The sequence below is a fragment of the Gekko japonicus genome, unplaced genomic scaffold (genome assembly GCF_001447785.1).
Source record: "Gekko japonicus isolate JY-2015 unplaced genomic scaffold, Gekko_japonicus_V1.1 scaffold14, whole genome shotgun sequence".
Lineage (NCBI taxonomy): Eukaryota > Metazoa > Chordata > Lepidosauria > Squamata > Gekkonidae > Gekko > Gekko japonicus.
Window position 1 is genome coordinate 2,068,034 of NW_015176452.1, and position 23,012 is coordinate 2,091,045.

At 43.1% G+C, this 23,012-nt stretch overlaps 1 protein-coding gene across 2 annotated transcripts in view; it reads right to left on the reverse strand.

Moving 5' to 3' along the window:
- The window catches only part of NGEF (neuronal guanine nucleotide exchange factor), an 85,746-nt gene that overhangs the window by 42,599 nt on the left and 20,135 nt on the right, over nucleotides 1-23,012 (reverse strand). For both annotated transcript variants that reach the window (XM_015426824.1, XM_015426823.1), the window contains exons 3-6: nucleotides 18,722-18,970; nucleotides 17,732-17,874; nucleotides 10,711-10,985; nucleotides 511-671 (exon numbers count right to left, since the gene is read on the reverse strand). In XM_015426824.1, coding sequence (XP_015282310.1) covers nucleotides 511-671; nucleotides 10,711-10,985; nucleotides 17,732-17,874; nucleotides 18,722-18,970 — 828 coding nt within the window. The remainder of the gene's footprint in view (nucleotides 1-510; nucleotides 672-10,710; nucleotides 10,986-17,731; nucleotides 17,875-18,721; nucleotides 18,971-23,012) is intronic.

Genomic DNA, 23,012 nt, shown 5'->3' on the forward strand with positions numbered 1-23,012 from the left:
AGGAGAAGAGGGAGGGTAAGTTGCTTCCTCCCTGCCTCTCCCCACCTCTGCCTGCCTGGGGCCAGGGAGGGCCTTCGCGGGGCTTGCTTGCACTCCCGCCGGCCTTGCAGGTCCACCGCCGGGCCCCTCATGGGGCTTGGCAGTGGAGCTGCAAGGCCGGCGGTGGCGGCCAGGACCGTTGGGGGCGGGGTGTGTGGCCTTATGACACATTTCCGGTGATGTCAGGGGGTGTGGCCTTATGACACACTTCCGGTGATGTCAGGGGGTGTGGCATATGCTAATGAGTTATGCTAATGAGTTCCCCTAGCTCTTTTCCTACAAAACGACCCCTGGTATTTCTCCACGAAATTAAAGCAGGAAAAATACAGTAAAAAGATAATCTAGGCAGCTAGAAGTACATTTCTCCATAACATGATTCCAGGGACAGCAAGAAATAAAAGGTAGGGAAGTTTTAATCTCACAGAAGGATTTCTTTCCCATTTATAGTAACAGTTTAAGAAACAGACTTACCGCTCACTGACTGCCATGACATCCAGGAGATTGGAGAAGAGGATATGAGCCTCTGAGGGATGTAGGATCTTTTTCAATCTCTCATTTTCCATGAAATGATATATCAGCAGGTTCATGCTTTTGTAGTATGAAGCTTCTGAAGTGACCAGTTCAAACATGGCCTGCAGAATCCCAAAATTGCATGTGAAGACAGTGAACACTTCAGTCATTGTCATCTGCTCACCTTCAACAGTGCATAAATATTCACAATTTTGTATCATTACTGTATCATCTCCCTAAACAGTCCACGAAGACCAAAAGAAACTGAAAGTACATGCAACAAGTGGCACATCCTAAAAGGCATAGCTGAAAAAAGAGAGCCTGATTAACTATTTTATTCAACCTGGATGCAATACATACACTTTGGAAACCACTGTCCCAATCCAACCAGGAAAATCGCCACTTGCAGTGGACACAGATGCTCATTCAGTCCTACTGAACTTGATAGACCTACAATTGATTTGAATGGTACTGTGCCTTCCATTTACAGCCACTAAATACATGCAACAAAGGATGGTTACAGATGGATCAAGGGCTGCACATTTAAAACAACAGTCATACTTCCTCTGCAGTAATGAATCTTGAACATGTCACATGAAATTATTGTTTCTCTAAGTCTATAGAAGATTCTATAGCACTGGAATGTAATTATCACTATTTCCCCCTTGTTATAGTGTTTTAAATTTTAAGAAATGCCCCTGTATAATTTGATATGAATTCTTCCACTGATGTTGACAGTGGTAAATGGGAAGGGAAGGGGACTGAGAGCAGCATTCTACAAGTGAAAGGGAAGTGTCTATGGGAAAAGACATACATACAGGAGAGAGGATAAACATTCAGGCTTCAGTTCTATTGTGAGTTTTTAACTATCAGGGACGAGGATGAAATCCACACAGTACATTATTCTTTAATTGCTTAATGTGGGGATGTTGCACCTTCTGTAAAGCACTGAACACAGAAAAAAAATGAGTGTGGTGGCAAGAAGTCTGAAGGGGGAAAATAATCAAAGGAAGAAAGCAATGATTTCTCACCACTGAAAAGTGCTTTCCCAATTATTGTTGTTGCCTGTTTCAAGAAGGCATTTAACAAACTAACACCCATAAACCCACTTACTATTCCTGTCACCTTTTGTTCAAAATTTCAAATTATATTAGTAATTCTTACTAACATTCTGATGTGAATAGTAATAATTATCCTCATAAACAGATCCTCTAATATGGATCTGTGTTTAATATCAGCTTGTTGCTACAATATAAAATTAACCTGTTGCCAACATGACCCTAATTCTGCCTACTGCAGCCGACTTCAAGTTAGTATAAACAACTACTTGATATAATCTACTGTTCCTAAATTTAAGTAATTTCAGAATTTGAAATTGAAATCATTAGGTCTACATATATTGGTAAGGTTGTCCCAAGTAAAAAGGCTGTCAAGCCAGGCCCGGTTATGCAGTAGGGAATCTGCAAGGACTTCTTCAGCAGGCACCTAACTTTCCCCTGTATCCCACTATTACTTCTTTTCCTCCTCCTGGCAGCCCCATACCCTCACTTTCCCCTGCTTCCTTCTCTCCCTCCCATCCAACAACCAACCTGCTTTATATAGTCTTTAGCTATATTTATTATTTCTTTTACACCCTACCTCATAATGAGAACTAAAGTCACTTACATTCTCCAGTTTTGTGCAGTGGTTAAGTGCACAGAATCTAATCTGAGAGAACCAGGTTTAATTCCCCACTCCTCCACTTGCAGCTGCTGGATGACCTTGGACAAGCCATAGTTCTGTCCGAGCTGTTCTTGAAAGAGCAGTTCTCGAATGAGCTCTCTCATCCCCACTTATTTCACAGGGTATCTGTTGTGGGGAGGGGGAAGGGAAAAATGTTTGTAAGCCACTCTGAGACTCTGACTGAAGGGCGGGGTATAAATTCAATCTCCTACTCCTCTTCTTCTTCCTCTTCTCCAACCTTGTGAGGTAGGTTAGGTTGAGTCTGTAACTGTCCAGTGAGCACCACAGCAGAGTGGTAACTCGAACCTGGGTTTCTCAGGTTCTGGTCTGAAATTCTAACCAGTATACCACACTGGCTTTCATGGGGTTGCTGCTGTTAAACGGTTGTAAGCAGCCAGGCCTGGGTGAGTCATGCAAGTCATGTGGTAGCAAGTTCGTAGAATCATAGAGTTGGAAGGGACCTCCAGGGTCATCTAGTCCAACCCCTGTGCAATGAAGGAAATTAACAAATACCTTCCCCCAACACCCCCAGTGACTCCTGCTCTATGCCCAATTGCCAGTGGGGGTCGCTGGGCCTGGCCCCAGTGAGTCCTTTGAAGGCCAAAAACAGCCCTGAAAATGGCACCCCCCCACATACTTTACAGACAAAACCCAACACTTGAAGGCTGGCAATATTGTTGTGGTTGCCTAGCAATGGCCACTGAGGGCACTTGTTTCTTAAAACAACATGGACTTCTTCTATTGGGGGGGTTAACCGCTCAATGTATTTATTTTTGATTTCTGCAAACCTGGGACTTTTCTTGGGTTCATTAAAAGAGCTGTCTTGTTTGTTCAGGTCCCCAGACTCTGGATTTAATTATCCACAGATAGGACCATGTTGAGAATTAGTTATGCAGATATATCAAAGACAGCTGCTACACCTTTTAGAATTCATGGAACAAAATACTGCTGATGGATGGCAAGACAGTGTGGCAAGTCATGGATCACTGGGCTAGTTGTTTGCACGGCAGAATGTTGTCCCTCTCTCTCCTATTGAGAATGAGGGCAATGAAAGGTCTTTATTAACCCTCAGTGATTGTCATGCAGCAAAATCTGCTTGGCTATGTGCTGCTGTGTCATAATCATTTTCACTAGTGAGGCCAAGCATGAAGTGAAGAGGGAGGGCTAAAAATGGCAGCAGCGTGTTGCCGCTGTCAACAAACATTTAAAAATGAAAGACCACTAACAAAGAGGTTTCTCATTCTACTCAAAACCCTAATTTTCACCTTATACGTGCTTGTGAAAATTCAGAGCAGCACTATAAGCTACGATTCAGTGTAGTTTTGACCTATAGTGCATTAATTTTCCTAATACCATTCCTTTCCTAAAATGTTCTGTGTTCCTAGTTAAGTGCTCACCATCTTACATAAGAACATAAGAGACGCCAATGCTGGATCAGGCCAAAGGCCCATCCAGTCCAACACTCTGTATCACACAGTGGCCAGAAATACCAGGTGCCATCAGGAGGTCCAGCAGTGGGGCCAGGACATTAGAAGCCCTCCCACTGTTGACCCCCCCCCCAAGCACCAAGAAGACAGAGCATCACTTGCCCCAGAGCCCCTATCTATACCTTGTGGCTAATAGCCACTGATGGCTAATGCATGACTGCATTAGGCATGGCCAAAACCAATGGTACCCTAATCTGGATGGCCCAGGCTAGCCTGATCTTGTCAGATCTCAGAAGCTAAGCAGGGTCACACTGGTTAGTTTTTGGATGGAAACCACCTCTGTTAGCCTCTTGCCTTGAGAACCCTATGGAGACACTGTAAGTCAGCTGTGACTTGACAGTACTTTCCACCACAAAAACAACAGTAATTCAGCCCTTAACATGATATCAAGGATTCAATTATGAACTAATGTTTCCTTGTTTGCTGGGATATGTGAAAACATTTCGGTGCCTGAAATCCTGTGAACACCTTTCTGGGATAAGTCCAATTGAATAAAGTGGGCCTTACTTTTGAGAAGACCTGCTTAGGATATCTCCACGATGTTCCTAGCCTCCATTTTACAATAGAATATCATGTGCATTCTGCCAAAGATACTATTATGGGCTTTAAAATGTTGAAGCATGGGAAAGCAAAACTAGATCAGAAAATCAATACACACAACAGAGTGTAGTCAGCATGCGCTCAAGTAAGACTGAAGAGAAGAAATGTGAAGACTGAACGGAACAAGAAGGCAAAATCATATTTCTCTGTTACAAGAAAAATAATGTTACATAGCCAAACTTGCCTTCAAGTTTTCTTAACTCTGTGAAACAAGAAGCCCAATATTATAGTGAAAAATGTTTTTTAATCTGCAGTAGTAAACTGCTGAATACATGTAATTGATAGGTCCTTGTTCCCAGCCTCCCTCATTACTGTCACATTCTCCGTCATTTTCTCTATGTCTGCTCAGTACAAGAACCAGAGTAATGTCTCCCCTAGCTTGTTCTTCTATTTTTTGTATCGTTAAATTATCTTCCCTATAACTCAAGAATGACCTTGGTGATTCACATTATTCTGTCTCGATGCTCAACAGATGTCTAGATAATTAAAGCTATCCATCAGCAATAAAGTCATTTTTCTCTTTATTGTATTAGTGGTTTCCCCCTCTTCTTATAACCCTGGTGGTCTAATACACTTCAGCCCACAATACTGTGCAGTTACCATAATTTTCAATTAAGATCATTTTAAAGTAGCTTTCAGATTTATTGAAAACTTAAAGTCAAAAGTAATTACTTCCCCCTTGTCTTGCACACAAACTCTTATTGACTAGACTTCACAAGGAAGATCCACATCTAGTTCTGGAAGCATTGGTTTAGCCAACATTTATTTGCTTTCTTTATACATCAGTGGCCATTTCTTCAATCTCTTCTTGTGCCTGTTTTGATAATTATTGACCTAGCCTTCCCAGTATTTTCAAGGTAAAGGTAAAGGTTCCCTTGCTCGAAAGCCAGTCGAATCCGACTCTAGGGTTGCGGTGCTCATCTCCGTTTCAAAGCCGAAGAGCCAGTGCTGTCCGAAGACGTTTCCGTGGTCATGTGGCCAGCATGACTAAACACCAAGGCACACGGAACGCTGTTACCTTCCCACCAAAGTGGTACCTATTTATCTATTTGTGATTTCTTGCTTTCGAATTGCTAGGTTGGCAGGAGCTGGAACTAGAGACGGGAGCTCACTCCGTCTTGCGGCACCCGGGTCTCAAACTGCTGAACTACTGACCTTCCACAGCCTGCAGTTCAGCGTCTTAACCACTTGAGCCACCGCAACTCTTGTTTTGGTGTTATTATTTACTTACGGCCTCTTGCAGTCTTGTATGAAGCAAAAATGCACTGGTATGATTCCCTTTTCTTGGCAAAATTCCCTTTTCTTTTCTTATAACTACTTTGGGAATTGGTGCAGCATAATGCACTTCTGGATACCCTAATAATCATACTCCTCCTATACTAGTGCAAACAGAATTTTATGCTGTAATTGCTACTTTGGCATCCTTCACAAGGTGAGCAGATAACAGTGGGGCAACTTTGCCTTGCTTGTATCTAAAATCATGGTGAAAATGCCACATGCATTGAGATGGCATACAAGAGAACAATCACAGCTGCACTGTTCCCTGAAAAAGCTCCTTCAGGGGCTGCTGCTGTAGGGCCAACTCTCAGTTCCAGAACACAAGAGCAGAGGCCAGGCCCGTAGCCAGGATTTTTTTAAGTCAGGGGGCATTTAAATTTCTTAGGGGGCACTGGCTAATCAAATTAAATGTAGGTTAATTCACTTTCTGGGGGAAACAGAGAGGTGCTGTCTGGCTCCCCGTGGCCACCGTAGCTGGCCCTTCGTGCCAGACAACTGCCCAGGAATATTCAGTTCCTTCCCCACACCTGCCACTGCTCAGGGGCCCTTGACTGAATGGAAAGTCAGGGGGCCTTGCCAGTAAGTCAGGGGGCCTAGCCCAAAGATGCCCCACTGTAGCTACAGGCCTGGCAGAGGACTCCTTTTGCTAGATTTTGCTGTGTTTTGCTGATCACAGGGTAATGCTCTGTGCTGTACAGCTTCTTACAGACCCAAGTAGCTTCTCTTGCCCCCAATAGGGGTACCATTTAGGGAAGGTTGGGAGTGTAAGACCATCTGTGTTTCAGATCACATGTGATAATGCATGTCACCACATGTGTAACTCCTCTCATTACTATGAGGTATACACAGGAACCACCACAAATAGTCATAAAACGTTTACACTTTAATCCTGAATATATGCAATACCAGGGTTTTGATTTTGCTGTGAATTTTGTCTCACCATTCCCCTTCTCTCTACTGGAATGGTTCACTGGGGGGGGGGGAGTGGCCTTCACATCAGAAGTTCCATCCTTCCCCAGTTGGCCTTCATTCCTAAACAAAAGTAGCTGCTAAGTTCGCAACTTTTTGCTATGAAAAAGAGCCTCAGCTAGGGTTACCAAGTCATTGCAGTCGCCGCAGCGGGGGACTCCCGGGCGGCGACTGTAGCGCGCGCGCGCACTGCACGCACGTCACCCAGAAGTGACGTTAGGATGCCGAGCACGCTGGGGGCGGGGCCACGACCCTTGGAGGGAAAACCATAGAGTTTGTTGTCTCATGGACTATCGTAATGCATACTCTATAGTACTGATAGTTTATGAGATACAGTTTAAGTATCAATGCTTCACACAATTCTTTCATGCAGATATCTCGTTGAGTAATCTGGTGCAAAAATTCCTGTTGACTATATCTGAAAGTATTTTGTTTAATTGGTTTTGTGTTATATATCTAATTTCCCCTATTTTCCCAAATCTCTTTCCCACTTTTGTTCAGTATGTCTTTGAACTCTTTGATTTTAATAACAGCAAAGTTATTTTTGTATAATGCATATAATTATTCAATACACCTCAGAAGAAGTGGTCTGATATCTTCTCTTTCCATCTCTCTTCACCATCCTATAGAGTACATTTGCTATACATTCTTAAAACATTTCTTACATAATAGGATTATTTTAGCAACAACACAAGCCATAACCAAGCATCAGGCAAAAAAGCTATTTAAATTAAGTCACGTTCTTAGATCAATTTGCCCTACTTATAAGTTAATGTGCAAGGCTGGAGGAGAAAAAAACATTAAACGTGCTTAATCCAATAATGTCTCCTTTTCAAAGGCCTGAGATTCTGATCCTAAGGCTGGGGGAACAGCTGGAAGGGAGTTCCATAATGAAATATACTGAGATCAGACACGTAGAAGTGATCAGCTCATAGTTTATTCGTGATTCAGCAAGAGAAAGAAGACTGCAATCCCTGGCCGAAGCCAGGTATTTATGCCTGAAAAGGGTTACACCCAAAAACACCCCACTCCCAACTAGGGCTGCCAAGTCCCCCTGGGGGGCAGGGAAACCCCCGCCCGGGAGGCCCGTTCCCCGGCGCTGCCGGATCAGGCCACGGGGTGAACCCCACCCCCAAAGCACGTCACAGGGAAGTGACGTAAGCACGTCCGGGACGTTGGGGGCGGGGCCACAATCATCCGAGGGAAAACTCTATGGTTTTCCCTTGGATGATTGTGGCCCCGCCCCCAATGTCCCCAACATGCTTATGTCACTTCCCTGTGATGTGCCTGCGGCACGCACACGCACAAAGACTCCCGGAGCGAGCCTGGACTCCCCCGCTCCGGGACAGGTAAGGACTTGGCAACCCTACTCCCAATGATAGGCTATTTAGACTCTATTGTTTCCCAATTGGTTTACTCTAGGATTCTTGTCTCCCTACTGATCCTTTCTAGGATCCTAGCAATCTATTGTTATGCATCCCAAGCTCAGTCCTTTTGCAAGGACAGTTCAGGCTCAATACATAACCCAGAACCTCTGCTACAAAATTCTTTTTAAAATGCTTTCAGTATACAGACTGAAAATTTCATTTCCCTCTTGAGAATTCTGGCACCTCTTTTTTTTTTTTTTTTAAAGCTCTGCTAAAATGTCTGTAGATTAAGCATCACCAAATAGGAAATGACACTAATGTTAATGTAAAATGTGAATCAGAAATGGTTAACTTTTCCTGAGAATGTGAAAGCCAGTACTGGAGGTAGAAATCTCTTACTACCCCTACCCAAACTGGTGTAGTAGTAGAAAATACCTGGGTATCTAGTAGAAAATACCTGTGAAAATCAAGTATTAAGAGACAAGTATCTTCTGATGCTACAACATTCATCTCAGTTTTATGTCAGTCTCTTGGACAATGGGATTGCACTGACTGTGTGACACTATTACTATTGATACTAATGAGTGTAGAATATAACCTCTCCATCATTAAAAATATGGGGCAAAACTGTCTACATTTCATGCCAAAAAAGCTAGATTCACTGACAATTTTAAGCCACTGGCTGCAACCAAAGGAATGACAGACTTGCTTTCTTAAATATGAAACCAGAGATCTCAGGGTGCTGAATTCCTAACCAAGAACCGTATTCCATTCTTTTCTTGTTATACATAGCATAAGAACACACTTACATTGCCATGAAGGATTAAATTAAAGGCTTATCTACTCCATCAGTTTTTCTCCCACAGTAAATGCCTCTAGGAAGCTCAGTGGCAGAACACAATAGTGATCATACATTTCCACTCTCTGTCCCAAACGTCAGGTAACCAGAAGGACCTTGTGTTAGCTATGACAACTAAATGGAACGTCTCTGGTTCAAAAAACCACTAACTTTAAAAGAGATTAGACAAGTGGGTAAGATGCTATCACTGCATCTTGTAGCAATGAATTTCACAATTTAGCCTACGGTCACACGGAGCATTAGGCACGCTAGAGGGACGGAAAATAGGCGGAGTTTCCGGGCGTGATCTCACCAGCACATCTGGGAAGCGTCGGGCTCCCGTGGCGCAACCGAGGCTTCCCGCCGAAGACGCGCAGTAAAAAACTAGTACCTCGGAGGTACTAGTTTCCTGAAACCGCGGGGCAAGGGCGGGCATCTGATCGCGTTTCCGGAGGTAGTTCCGGCGCCCACCCATGTCCCCTCGGGAATTTTTTTTCCAAAGTCTCCACGGATGCGCACACGCACCCAAGGGAGCATGCGCATATTTGAGTTTAAATAAAAAGACAACCAACCCGTTTGCCCCACACCCCGCTTCTTTGCCGCGCCGCAGGACAGTGGAGTGATAGGCACCTCCCCCCGACCACAGGACCTCCACGGGACCTCAATCGGTAGGTCTGATTAAGCAACCGCGCGGTTTTTAGCCTCGGGACTAACGGCCACGTTCCCCCCCCCCGTATTTTCCGGCCCGTGTGACCGGGACCTTAAATATGTTTTGGGTAAAGAACTACTTTTTTGTCTGCTCTGAACCAACTGCCAAATTCACTGGATGACTTCAGATGGTAGAACATTGTTTTAATCTCTGTTCAGACTTTCTTCTTACCATGTATTATTTGATTCTCATTTATCATGCCCTCTTTTTTGCTAAAGAAGGAAGCCTCAACCTCTGCAGGCTTTCATCATAGCCATTTTTCAGCTCCCCACCCAACTGATCACTTTAATTCCCTTTCTGTATCTTATGCAACTCGAACACATACATTTTGTGATGCGGTAGCAAAAAATTGTACACAGTATTCCAAATGCGGCCACTGGATCATCCCTCCCTAAAAACTTGTTGACACAAAAAAAAAATCAAACATGTTGGTAAGATAAGCTACTGTTTCGCAGAAGCCTTGCGGATTTTATACTTCATATCAACTCTAGCCTTAATAGTGCTTTTTACCAATCTCCCTGGGACTTGTTAAACTGACAAATCTATAATTCCCCATATCCCCTCATCCCTGAGATTCTTTTGTAAAAGTGATGTAACATTGGCTAGCTTTCAATTTAGGAAATCTAGTTCTTGTGATAAATTACTGATTTTAGTTAAAAGATCAACAATTTAACATATAAGTTTGCAAAGGGCTATTGGGTGAATGCCTGGCATTCTGGTGATTTGTTACTGTTTAATTTTCAGTTATACCTCTTTGGCATACAGCTCATCTTATGCACTGCCCAAAAACAATGGTTCAGATATGGGTATTTCTTCAGAATCTTCCACAATACGGACTGATGCAAAGAATTATCTTTCCTCTGCAACTTCCTGGCATAATTTCAGTATTCCTAAATATCTTAGCAACTTTAGCCCTGGCTATATCACCTGTTGACATACTTCTACCAACACAGTCTTATATTACAGGGGCAACAGAGCAGAAGGGACAGAATGAACATTGGCTCTTTCCTTTCTTTGGGGGAGGAAAGAGAGAACCAGTTAAACTTTGCAAAACAGTAACTAATGTGATACCTTAGGTTTAATTTTAAATTGTGCCAACTTGTATTAAATGACTCAAGTCACAAGAATGTTCACTAGCATGCCAAAGAAGCAACACACTTTTCCCACACCCTGCCCTGAAGCAGCTATTACCTCTTGAAGTTTGATCTCATCTGGCTGGAGAATATTCAGAACACCACTGCTTCTGACTTCTGGAAGATCTTGCCATAAATTAAATCTGGAAGTGGAGTTTCTGAGCAGGTTAATCTGGGGAACAGCCTTGTTTTCCACTGTATCTGTAGCTTCTTTTTCTGATGGTGTCTCCTCAATAGCTGTGCACTCTTCCGTATCTGTCTGTGAATCCTGCAGCCGCCTAGTTTCTATCTCCTGACGTGTGGATTTATCCCGATATTCTTGATACAAGAGACCTAGAAAGCAATGATGTAGATAGAATGTGACTGAACAAAACAATCTACTTGTTTCACTAAATGCTATATTTGTGTTGAAACATTTTATTTCAGCAAAAAAAAACACTGATAGCACCCATTAATAAGATGGTTTTATTCCTCATTTTTAACAAAGGATTGAAGTCAGCACGCACAACACAACAGTTTCAATTGCATACAATTTTAAAACTGGGATCATAATGAGGAATGGGTCTCTTCTGAATCTATTCTGTAAGAAGAATTGTAAAAAATATATTCTACAGCCAGAAACAGAAATGTAATTAAAGAAAGATTGTTCTCTGTACTATCAGGGAAGTTGAATTCTGTAGGGATATAATAAAAGTTTACAGAACTTCTGGTCTTGGTGACTTGCTGGCGGGCATGCTCCATCGAGCTCCGATGAGAGCAGCCCATGATCACGGTGAATGGGAGGGATCCCGGACAATTCCGGGGGCCTCCCAGGGCCCTTTGGAGGGGGCTCGTAGCCTAGGGCGCGAGGGGTGCCTCTCCCAAGGCGACAGCTGAGGGATCAAGGCTCCCCTTTGCCCCGATAGGTTCTGCTGCCGTGAAACCAGTAATGGTAATAAAGGCACACACCGGCGCAAAACCGCCTCAAAGCCCCAAGTTTATGCAGCGGAGGGGGGAGGAGTCAATCCTACCCTGGAAAAAAGCTATTAAGAGAGCGAGTACGAGGGGTGGAGTGGCGGTTCTGACTGAAAATAAGTTAATTCAGCCGAGCAGTGTGCAGAATAGTAACAATTGTGCGACTTAACAGACTTTCAGAGACTTAAAAGAACTTTTTCTCTCTGTGTAAACAATGTCGCATCAGGCTGAAAAAATGGCGGCCAGGATGAAACCTTCTTCAGGAACTGCCAGCTCAGCGACGCCGGCCTCTAGACCAGAAGTAACCACTGACTTCCCTAATATGCTAGCTGCAGCACTGCACCCTCTGCTGGACCAGATGACCAACCTCAATAATAACTTTGATGCTCTCCAAAAGCAATTGAAAGAAACCAGCATAAGAACAGAAGAAACAGTTAAAACGTTGAAAAAAGTTGATGCTAAGACAAATGCGATAAATCAAAGACTGGAGGTAGTGGAAAAAGAGAGAAACACCGATAAAGAACAGCTGCTACAACTACAGATAGAAAGGTCATCATATGTCCTGAGATTTCAAGGTATCCCTGAACAAAAAGGCAAGAACTTGAAAGAGATTATAAGTGAAGCCCTAGCTCCAGTGGCAGATCTTAAAGCGGAATCTTTACAAAGCGATATGGATCTATTCAGAATTTATTAAGAAAAATAAACTGCCCGGTGAACTATTTGTGAAGTTCTCCAAAAGATCAACTAGAGATATAATATTGAAAGCAACTAATGAGATAACCTTAAAAATCAAAGGCGAAGAAGCAAGAGTTTTAAAAGACATTCCATTTGAGATAAGAAAGAGGAGGAAGCAATACAAAAACCCGACATCCTTTTTACAGAAAAACTCAACTCCCTACAGATGGATAACTCTATAAAGACTTATTTTCAACTACAAAGAGAAAAAAGAAAAGATTGACTCTGTTACATAAGCCAAAGCATTTTTGGAGCAGCACCAAACAACAGCGAAAGGAAAAGGAAAAGCAGAGGATAACATTGCAATAGAAGAAAATAGCGAACACAGATCGAGAAGCAGTGACAGCTCCTCGAGCAGCCCCTCTGAAGAAGACATTGTATCCGACATAGGAGAAGAAGTTCCTAAACTTCTTAAAGTCAGACTGACCTATGATAAAAACAAGCACAGAGGAAAGAAATATGATAAATAGCTTAATTCTGAAAGCATGTTTTCTCTTTATTATTATATAGAACACTAGGATGTACCTACTTTAGCTAATTATGCTTGTACTAGTTTGATTTTGAAATATTAATGGTTAACCTTCATTCCTTAAATTTTAAATATTGGGAAAATATCAAGAAAATCTATGTACAATTTTTGTAACATGATCCTTGCCTAACTCTGCATTTTAGGTTAGACTTTCCCATACCCTTACTCTTTGTAGTTTTGTAGTGATAAAAGCAATACAAAAGTATATAAAAAACAATAAATGTTTACAGTTGCAAATTAAAAGCTACTTGCTACAGTTCACCTTGAGTTCTTAGAAAACATTTGTTGTGAAAATGGGATGTTTCATACCATATGAGCCAAGGGAGATCATAGTTGCTGTTCTATTATCAGCTGTAGGTAATGAGCATCCTGGCTATAGCTAGAACAATTTGAAGTAAGGATAACTGGAATCTGATAAATGTCAGACAATGTTTAATTACTCTTAAGTAACTACTCTTATAGGGCTACATTTTTATTTGTATTGTTCAAAGTACAGAGAATCAATTAGCTCCAGATGGCTTAAGTAAGTGACCCAAGCCATGATATCAAAGCAAAACAAACAAGCCAAAACCCAAGAACAACTAGCCTGTCCAATCAGGAGAAGAATTCTTTCCCAGTCTAAATATGATGATCATGAGCAAACACCATCCATAAAAGGTTGCCAGTGGGGGGGAGTAGGGATGCCAGATCCATGTTGGGAAACTCCTGGAGATTTGGGGATGGAGACTGGGGAGAACACAAATACAATGCCATTGAGTCCACCCTCCAAAGCATCCATTTTCCCTGGGGGAACTGACCTCTGCAGTCTGGATTTGAGCTGTAATTCTGTGGGATTTCCAGGTCTCACCTGGAGGCTGGCATCCCTAATCCCTACAGACGTTCCAAGTGAAATTTTATTGGGTCAAATTCCATGCATCTGGTACATTTTTTAAGTCGTGTAATTCCCTGATATCTCAGAGGAAGGCAAAAAAGGGGACAAGGTTATATGGGGGGGGGGGGCCCTTCCTGATTCAAATGGGCTACAACTGAAGTTATCAAAGACCTAAAAATTCCTTCATAAATATGTCTAATACTCTCTTCAGCAAACTGAAGTTCTTTTTTCCTGCAGCTGTCCTAGCAACAGAGTATTTGAGAATATTATGTCATTAATAGGTATAAATCTGCAGGTAATAACTGCAGCCATAAAAGCACTAAGGCAGTATATTCTTGGTGGCCCAAACCCATTAGGAGACAGGTCACTGTCTGGTGAAGCCACTGCACAGTCATCATGACCAGGAAAACACAGACCAGGGCTTGGGTAATGAGAAGGCGCTGTGGGCTTCTCTGTTTTCCTCCTTTCTCCTTCACATGTTTCATAATGACGATGAGGTGCCATGACATCTGAAACTGCCAAACATAGCTTGTCCTAATAATGGGTTGGAGCAAGCAAAAGGTGCTAGCTAGTCACAGATCTTTCCCATGTTCCCCTCATTCCAGCAGTCCTTTCCAGTTCCAGGATAGTTTATGGTCAGGGCCAGCATAGACTAACAGCCATGCAGATCAAGAGGCTACACTTGGGCAGGGAAAGGGAATGAAATCACTCTTTCTGTTTCTTCCACTGGTGCAGCTTCACTGATGGAAGAGGAAAAAGAGAGAGATTTTTTGCCATTTCCCCGTTCTAGCTGCAGCCTCCTGATCCACATGGCTGTGATTTCATCCTCTTCTCCTGCCTCACTCTAGCCTTTCCATGATTAACAACATAAATGACTGCTGAAATATCGAAGTAGAAGAGGAGGAGGAGGAGGAGATTGGATTTATACCCTGCCCTTCACTTGGAGTCTCAGAGTAGTTCACATCTCCTTACCTTTCTCTCCCCACAACAGACACCCTGTGAGGTAGGTGGGGCTGAGAGAGCTCTGAGAGAACAGCTCTGAGAGAACTGTAACTGACCCAAGGTCACCCAGCAGCTGCACATGGAGGAGTAGGGAATCAAACCCAGTTCTCCAGATTAACCACTACACCAAACTGCCTCTTATACAAAAGTAAAAGGTAAAGGTTCCCTTGCTCGAAAGCCAATTGAATCCGACTGTAGGGTTGCGGTGCTCATCTCCGTTTCAAAGCCGAAGAGCCAGTGCTGTCTGAAGACATTTCCGTGGTCATGTGGTCGGCATGACTAAACACCAAGGCGCACGGAACACTGTTACCTTCCCACCGAAGTGGTACCTATTTATCTACTTGCAATTTCTTGCTTTCGAACTGCTAGCTTGGCAGGAGCTGGGACTAGAGATGGGAGCTCACTCCATCATGCGGCACCCGGGTCTCGAACTGCTGAACTACTGACCTTACACAGCCTGCAGTTCAGCGTCTTAACCACTTGAGCCACCACAGCTCAATGACAAACAATTTCCCCATCAATCTTTACACAATAGTAATAGAATCCCAATATTTTTCAGAATGCGAAAATTTCTTTTTGGATTTTCAGTGGCTATGCCCTAAAACAGAATAGCAAAATCTTGCATTGCAACATTTACTTTTTAATATCTAGTACTAGTAATAAAACTAGTATTACAAATCCTATTTCAGACAACTATTTTAACTCAGATATCAGTTTTATGTGTCTGAAACATGAAATAATTAGTTGAATCCAGTGATCCATCAGCATAAGGAGCACAGATTTTACTGTTCTCTGCTAGCACTCCTATCGAATTCTTGGAAAGTTGTTTCCTGGGTCATAGCACTCCTGTGGATTAAAGCCATGTGGACTGCAAGGGCTAGAGTGAGGCAGGAGAAGAGGATGAAACCACCCTTTCCTCCTTCCTTAAATGGAGGAATTTTCCTCCTTAAATAGAGGAAAATTCACCTCCTTCCCCCTCCCCACTGTACCCAACTGACCCACATGGCTATTAGTTCCCATGGGTCCTGTGACTCCAAGAATCAACATTCCTAAGGTCCAAAAGGACTGCTAGGAGGGAGAGAAATGTGGCAAAAATAAACACACAAAAGGGCATTATACTAACAGACTGCTAGATCCAACCCAATAAGTCTCAAACACAGAAGTCTCTGCTCATTTCTTGTGAAATAATTTAAATTATTTCCCTTTCAGTTTTATTAAATTGTAATTCATAAAATTGCTTGTATGTACATCCATCCCAAGTACTTCAATATTCCTTTACATAAAGCTATATTTAGTTTATAATCTTAGATACACACAAAATTTATAATGAGAAGATGGCCATAAGGAATATTTTTTGCATACTGTGAGTGTATTCAGTAATCGCTTCTTTCTGAAATGCTATTCAAAACAGGATTAAAATAGCAGTAGGAGAAACTGTACCTTGGAAACCATGCACTTTCCTGTTAGCTTCCCACACTTTACTGAAAAGGAGAGATCACACTTAAATGTATTATGCTGCTCTAGCAGAACTACTTACATAATTCCTCTTGAACTACTTACATATTTTCAGTAAACGTTGAAATGATTATTAATAATCAAGGTATACTAAGCAATGAACAAGACATTGAATATGGAAAAGGATCTAATCTTTAGTGATTACAGCTGAAGCTCAGTGTCAACTGATTTCAATATGATTATTGGTCTGAAACAGAAGCAATGTATCTATATACAGGCAGTACCTTTCACCATCAGTACCATGAGAACTAATAAACCACTATACTGAAAATAGTAGAATAATTCAATTTAGAGATTAAATGAATCTAAAGATCCTAGCCACTGCGCTGGAAAGATCTTTCTTGTTTATAATGCCAATATTTTGCGTACATAATCCAAATACCATTACCTTAAATATAAAAAGAGATAATTGCTTACACCACTAAATTCCAAGTTTTTGCCCATTTCAGGAGTCTCCCTGGCTTCCATTACTCACAGTATAGGGCTCTAGACTAATAAAAGCCTCTGCATACAACTGGTAGCAACAGTGAGGAGGACGAGGCTTAAGATTTGTATTCCGTGACAATAAGATATTAGCAAAAGAGAGCACTTCTAACTTCTTGTGTGAACTGCTGAAACTGACAGGAATATTTAGACAGCAATTTGACTAAGTTATATGAAACAGGAGCAATAAAGATAGCATCTACAGCTACTGAGGCCCTCTATTGCTGAGGAATGGTGACCCAGAACAATGTTGCTTAGATGACCTCTTTTTTAGTGGAAGCATTCTCCTCCAAGGTATGACAACACAATCTTCATTTTTTTTTTACACATTTCAGTCCAAGTTCCCTTCCAACATGTATTATTTTTCTTTATTACATATATAACATGTATTCATCCACTGAAATAGAAATATATTTGAATGTAATGTATTTTAATGTAAGTTTACCATTTTCTGTCAGCCAGCCTTCTGTCCTACATATGCTTGTTATAGCACATTAATAATCTGATGTTAAGCATATTTTCTCACAAGTTGTTCTATAGTGTTCAACAGGACTAAGACGCTACCTACATGTTACATGCAAGCATACATATTAGAACCCGGACACCATGTTTTTATTTGGGAGGGGACTACTGAAAAAGAAGCCGTAAGGCTGGGGGTGGGCTTAACTCTTTCACTGTCTGTTGTTTCCAGTCTCCCCATCAGCTCCCCAAAGTACTACCCCTCCCTAGTGCTTGTTAGAAAGAGCAAATACTCCTGAGAAGTTCTATAACAGGAAAAGCATCTGGAGTAGAGGCAATTTGAAGTTGGGACAGTGGGCTGCAAAGAGTGAAGCACCCCCTCGCTGTGCCACCTCTCTTTTTCCTCCCACGCCTTTCCCCCCCCAAAGAAAACATGGTGTCAGAGCTCTAGCGTGTTCAGTTGCACGTAACTTGTAGTCAGCCCCTTCTTCCCAGCAGTGAACTAGGCTGCAGCTTATGTGTTCCCCTTACCTATTTGCTCAATGAAGTTCTTCCAGGAGTCAGCTGTCATAGGGTGAATCATCTGCAGGCCCTCTGGGAAAGCAGCAGGACAGTCTTGAAGCTCAGGGCTCTCTTCAGGAATGGGAATTGGTCCAGCCATGGAAGGGGATTCACTTTGGGAAAGGGAAAACAATTGTCAAAGGTATAGTCATCTGCTCTGGACCCCCTGTAGATAAGAAGGTGCTGACCAATAGCAGCAACTACATCAAGTGCTTAAGGGGTGGGAAGGAATCAGATCTCCATCACTCTCCTGTGCTTCTCCGAACGTTTCCTATAGGAAACCATTAAACCCTAAGAAAAAGAAGCAGAGACATCGGATTGGGATGGGGGGGGGGAGGCAAAAAATGGCCAAGTTCAGCTCCATAAGGAGGAGGGGGGGGGATAAAGCTCTCAGTGGGAACCATAAGTCTATGATAATTACTTTTTTAAAAAAAATGAAAGGAGCCTGGGCTCAAACATTTCCCCAAATTCGCACCCTCCGCCCTGACATTCCTTCGCCCTGCTGCCTAATGAGGTTTGGTTACAGTTTCTCTCGGAAACTCAGCCTGCGGGCACTCAGAAGCACCAGCAACAAAATACTGGGTGGGCAGCCGATGGGCGGGGGGGGGGGCGATGAGAGCTCCTCCGGTCCTGTTCACTAAAGGTGCAAGGGGGGGGGGAGAGGGCTGGGAAAAGAAGGTGGGGGCAGCAGCGAGGAGGACCGCAAAGCCAGCCAGCGAGCGACCCGCAAGGGGTCGAGGAACAAGGAACACAGCGCTGCCCTTCCTTCCCTACAGGGGGCAGCCAGTCCAGGCGTGCCGGAGCCCAGGTTCCCGCGCTGGAGTCTTTTCGGCCAGGCGGTCAGCGGCCGGAGCGGAGAGGGGAACGCAAGCAAGAGGAAGGCGAGTGCGAGGCAGCGGCTGGGACCGGGCAGAGGGGAAGCAAGTTCGTCCCGCTGCGAAGAACTCTCCCGCGCCTCACCTGCCAGCCGAGCGGGCTCCTCCGGCCACGCTTTCTGCGGAGCCCTCATGGTCCAAGGCACAGGCGGCGCTGAGCGCGGCAGCCAGCAGCTCCATGCGAGGCGGCGGAGACGACGGCAGCGACAGTAGCAGCGAGTCCGGCAGCGAGCGGCGGCTGCTGCTGCTGCTGCTACGGAGCGATTCCGCAGCAGGCGCGGGGCTGGGGGAGTCCGGGCGGTTGCCACGGTAACCGGGGTAGGAAGGGAGCAGCCTGCGCGGGAGGGAAAAAGAAAGATCGGCGCCGCGTGAGGGGGAGGCAGGCCAGCGGCGCTACCCCGCTCTTCAGCTCCGCCACCCCCTCAGCCCCTTCCCCGGTGTCAGGGCTCCTTCCCCAGCGCCCCCACCGACCCGCCCTGCTGAGAAAGCTTCCCCCCAACAGTCTCCTAACTGAAGAAGGGTCGAGAAGTAATAACCGGCTGACCCTAACGAACGAGGCCCTGCTCTCTGGGGGTCCCCTCCCTCGGAAAGTCCTGTTCACGCAGGGTCCTCAGACGCACACCTCACCCCCACAAGACCCTATGCGGAAGACCGCACAAAAGCCCCGAGTTCTCGGAAACGACGTCCCTGTCATACACTGTGTCCCCATGAAGAGACATGCGAGCACCCTGTTCAAATAATGCAGAAAAAGAAAAGCACCCCCTCTGGGAGTCTTTCCAAGCTCGGAAAGGGATTTGGAAGGAATTATGTGAATTCCTTTAGAGTTCATGCAAATTTAAGGGGAGCAAGGTGAGAAACTAATGTTCATTTGGAGCGACCTTTTGAATTTGTTTATTTATTTATTTATTTGAGATTTATATCCCGCCCTTCCAAGCGACTCAGGGCGGCTAACAAGAATGGGACATTAGTTCACTGGCCGGACTTTACTGACAACAGTACTTCTAGGTGTCAGCCTAGATCTGCTGCATGGGAGCCTTTTAGCTGGAGAAACCAAGCACGGAATCCAGAATCTCCAAAGCCTGCAGCCAACTTTTAATACTGTGAATCACTTAATGCAGATTATTTTTTAAAAGCTTTAACCAATTTATCAGTAGTAAAAGGATGGGTTTCATAGTTATCATCAGCCTTTCAAACCACACAGGTGATGGAGCAAAGATTCTAATCCCCCCTTCAAGAAAGCTAATGGGCAAAATCAACAGCTGCCCATATATGTGCTTTCTGTATTATGGCCCCCACCCTTACAGAATGGCTTGCTTGATGAGGTCAAGGAGGCTCCCGCACTCCTGGCGTTTCACAAACTAGGAAACTGAATTATTCAAGAGTGCTTTTCTACACAGTTAATAGGGTTGTACTATAACAAAATGGTTCAGAAAGTTACTTGGGTAAAATATCAAGATGGGTAGCCGTGTCTGTCTGTCTGTAGCAGTAGAAAAGAGTAGCACCTTAAAGACTAACAAAAGTTGTGGTAGGGTATGAGCTTACACGAGTCACTGTGGTGTATACTACTGTGTATAGCTTGTACTGCCTGTTGCTGTATTTTTTGTATTGTCATGTTAATACTTCCCTTTTGTTTTGAGATTTCTGGTTGGTTCCAGATTTCTGCAATTCAAATCTTATTGCATTGCTTACCGGATGTCCCATCCTGGTGATTGCATTGCCTTACTCTGTGTAATCCACCTTGAGTCACAGTGAGAAAGGCGGACTGTAAATAAATAAATAGAATGGAATAGAATAATGTCCCATAAATTTGTTATCCTTTAAGGTGTCATAAGACTCTTCGTTATTTTAAACACCCTTTGTGATTTCAGCATGGTATCAGACAGTAGTAAAGGGTATGTTGTGCTGTGGTGTTAGCCAAATCAAGAAATTAATATCTATTATACATCCTAGAAGAGAGGTACTTTTAAATTAAGGAGAACAGGTTTGCCATTCATGACAAAAATGGGACCACTCTATTCAGATCAGAGACAGCATATCTGGGGCAAACAATGGTAGACAGTGATCACAGCACTGTATCTTCTTTGAGAGTTTATCAGGGGCACCTTGGCTGATCATTTTGGAAAGATAGTGTTGTGCTATATAGTCATTAAGTTTAACCAAGCAAGGCAATTTTATGTTCATATAATGTCCAATGTATTTTCTTGCAAGCTGGAGTGTAGGAGGAGGGTTATTTTCTTCTATTTCTTTCTATTTTGGTGTACAATGTGCACTTATTTTTACAGAATGAAAACCCCCCACTAAGAAATAAAAGAATTTAATGCACTGTGTTCAGTTGATACATCGATGTCCAGATCCAAATTATAGAAAGAAACAATTGATACCTGAGATCTTAGAAGTTCTCATTAATTGCTTCCTCTTGTCTCATCTTCTAACATGATCTCCAACTCTAGTTACTAATTCTCTGGAAATACTTTTAAAAAATAAAATAGCAGTAAATGGTTGTGTACAAACCACTTGAACACAGGGCCGGCTCACCCACTAGGTGAACTAGGCATTCGCCTAGAGCGCCGGGCCCTGAATGGGGTACCGAACTGTGCCTCCCCCCCCCCGCCAAAAGCCCGCGTGCTATTGCTGCTCCCAGCCACGTGGCATGGGGGGCGCGAAAGGGGAGCGCAAGGCTGCCTCGCCTTCCCCCTCCGCCTGGGGTCGGCTTTTGTAAATCCAAATGTGGGGTGTTTTGGTTTGGGTGCCCGGAAACCTCGCCGCCGCCTCCTCACTCACATAAAGGGGGAGAGAAGTAGGACTTCCTTCTCTCCAGGCTCTGCCTGGAGATTGGCAACCCCATAATTGGGTGCACGGGGTGCCAGAAGGTAGCCCCACCTAGGGTGCAAAAAAACATCATGCCGGACCTGCTTGAACACATATTGAGTTTGTTATAGATAATGTTTATTCAGATTCAATAATATTTTTCAAATGCCAACCAAGTTTTCTGAGATGCTATTTTATTTATGTATCAAATCGGTCCAACCTCAGCTACCACCCAGGTTCTTCATGCTAAATCTCAAGATTAAAACAAAACTTCAATAATCTTTCAGGCATGCTTTACAAAATACTTTAGTTATCATCTGTTTCTTTGGAAATAAATGCCTGAAAGATAGGCAATAGCATTTAAAAGCCCATATCTATATCTCTGAGTAAAAAGAAAATCTGATTGTCTCATTTTGTTTTAGCACCTGCCAAACTGATTTGCTGTACTTTTGATAATTTTTTTCAGATAATCTGTCATAAATTTAGGAGCATTTGCATGAGCAGAATATAACTATGCTGGTGTTTCTAAGGACAGAGTGTGACCCATATTGTGTGTATATGTGTGTATACTGGGAAAATACAGTATTGGTACCAGAAATACTGGACAGTTGATACAGGATTTAAGGAGGTAGAACAGAGCATAACCAATGGATCTGGTATTTGGTTTGATTTAATATTCTATTCATTTCCTCCTTGTGGATGGAAATAAAGATTGCATGATTGGAGGGCAGCAGGCATATGTATTTAGGACTTTTCCTTAAGGGAAAAGAGAAATATTATTGGTGGTTTCATTTTTACATATTATTAATATGAGAGAGTAAAACAGCTCATTCACAACATGCTCATAGGTGGTAGCCCCAGTATCCTTTCTGTTATGAAGACTGGAATTCCTCATCCCAGTAGATGATAATGGGGATATGCATTTGTGAGCATGAACACACAGGAAAGTTATGTGTTTGCATTTGTAGAGGAGGTATTGTGGAGAAGGATGGTTACGTGTGCATTGTAATTTATGGATGGCTGTGATTTGGTATGATGAACGGGTTGTGAAGAGCTCAAGGTTCTTCTAAGAATAGGTTTTCACCAGGCAAGGCATGCTTCATTTTGGTGGTAAATCTCTGTCCCTCAGTAAAAAAACCAGACTAATAAGGGGGCTTGGAGGAAAAAATTTCCAAAACACCTGCTTTAGACAACTATTAAAGGATTGAGAATTGGACATCAAAGTATCTCTGTACAGTGACACTTGGGTTTCTCTTGAAGTGATGCAGGTGTCAACATTATTACAGTGTTACTACAAAAATCTTAATATTTGGTACATGTTCAGGCCATTTTGATTAACATTAAATTCTGAAAAACAGGACATTTGATATCTAAAATTCAAATACAAGTTGGAAAGTATTGAAAGTCTTTGATTAAGTAAAAATAACAACAGAAGAAGACTAAGAACCGCCAGGCTATGAATGGGTTATCAATGAACAAGTAATAAAAATGCAGGTATGAGGGCTGCAGCTACCCAGACATATGTTGGGATAATACTACAGGAAAAAATAGAAGTACCCAAATTTCAG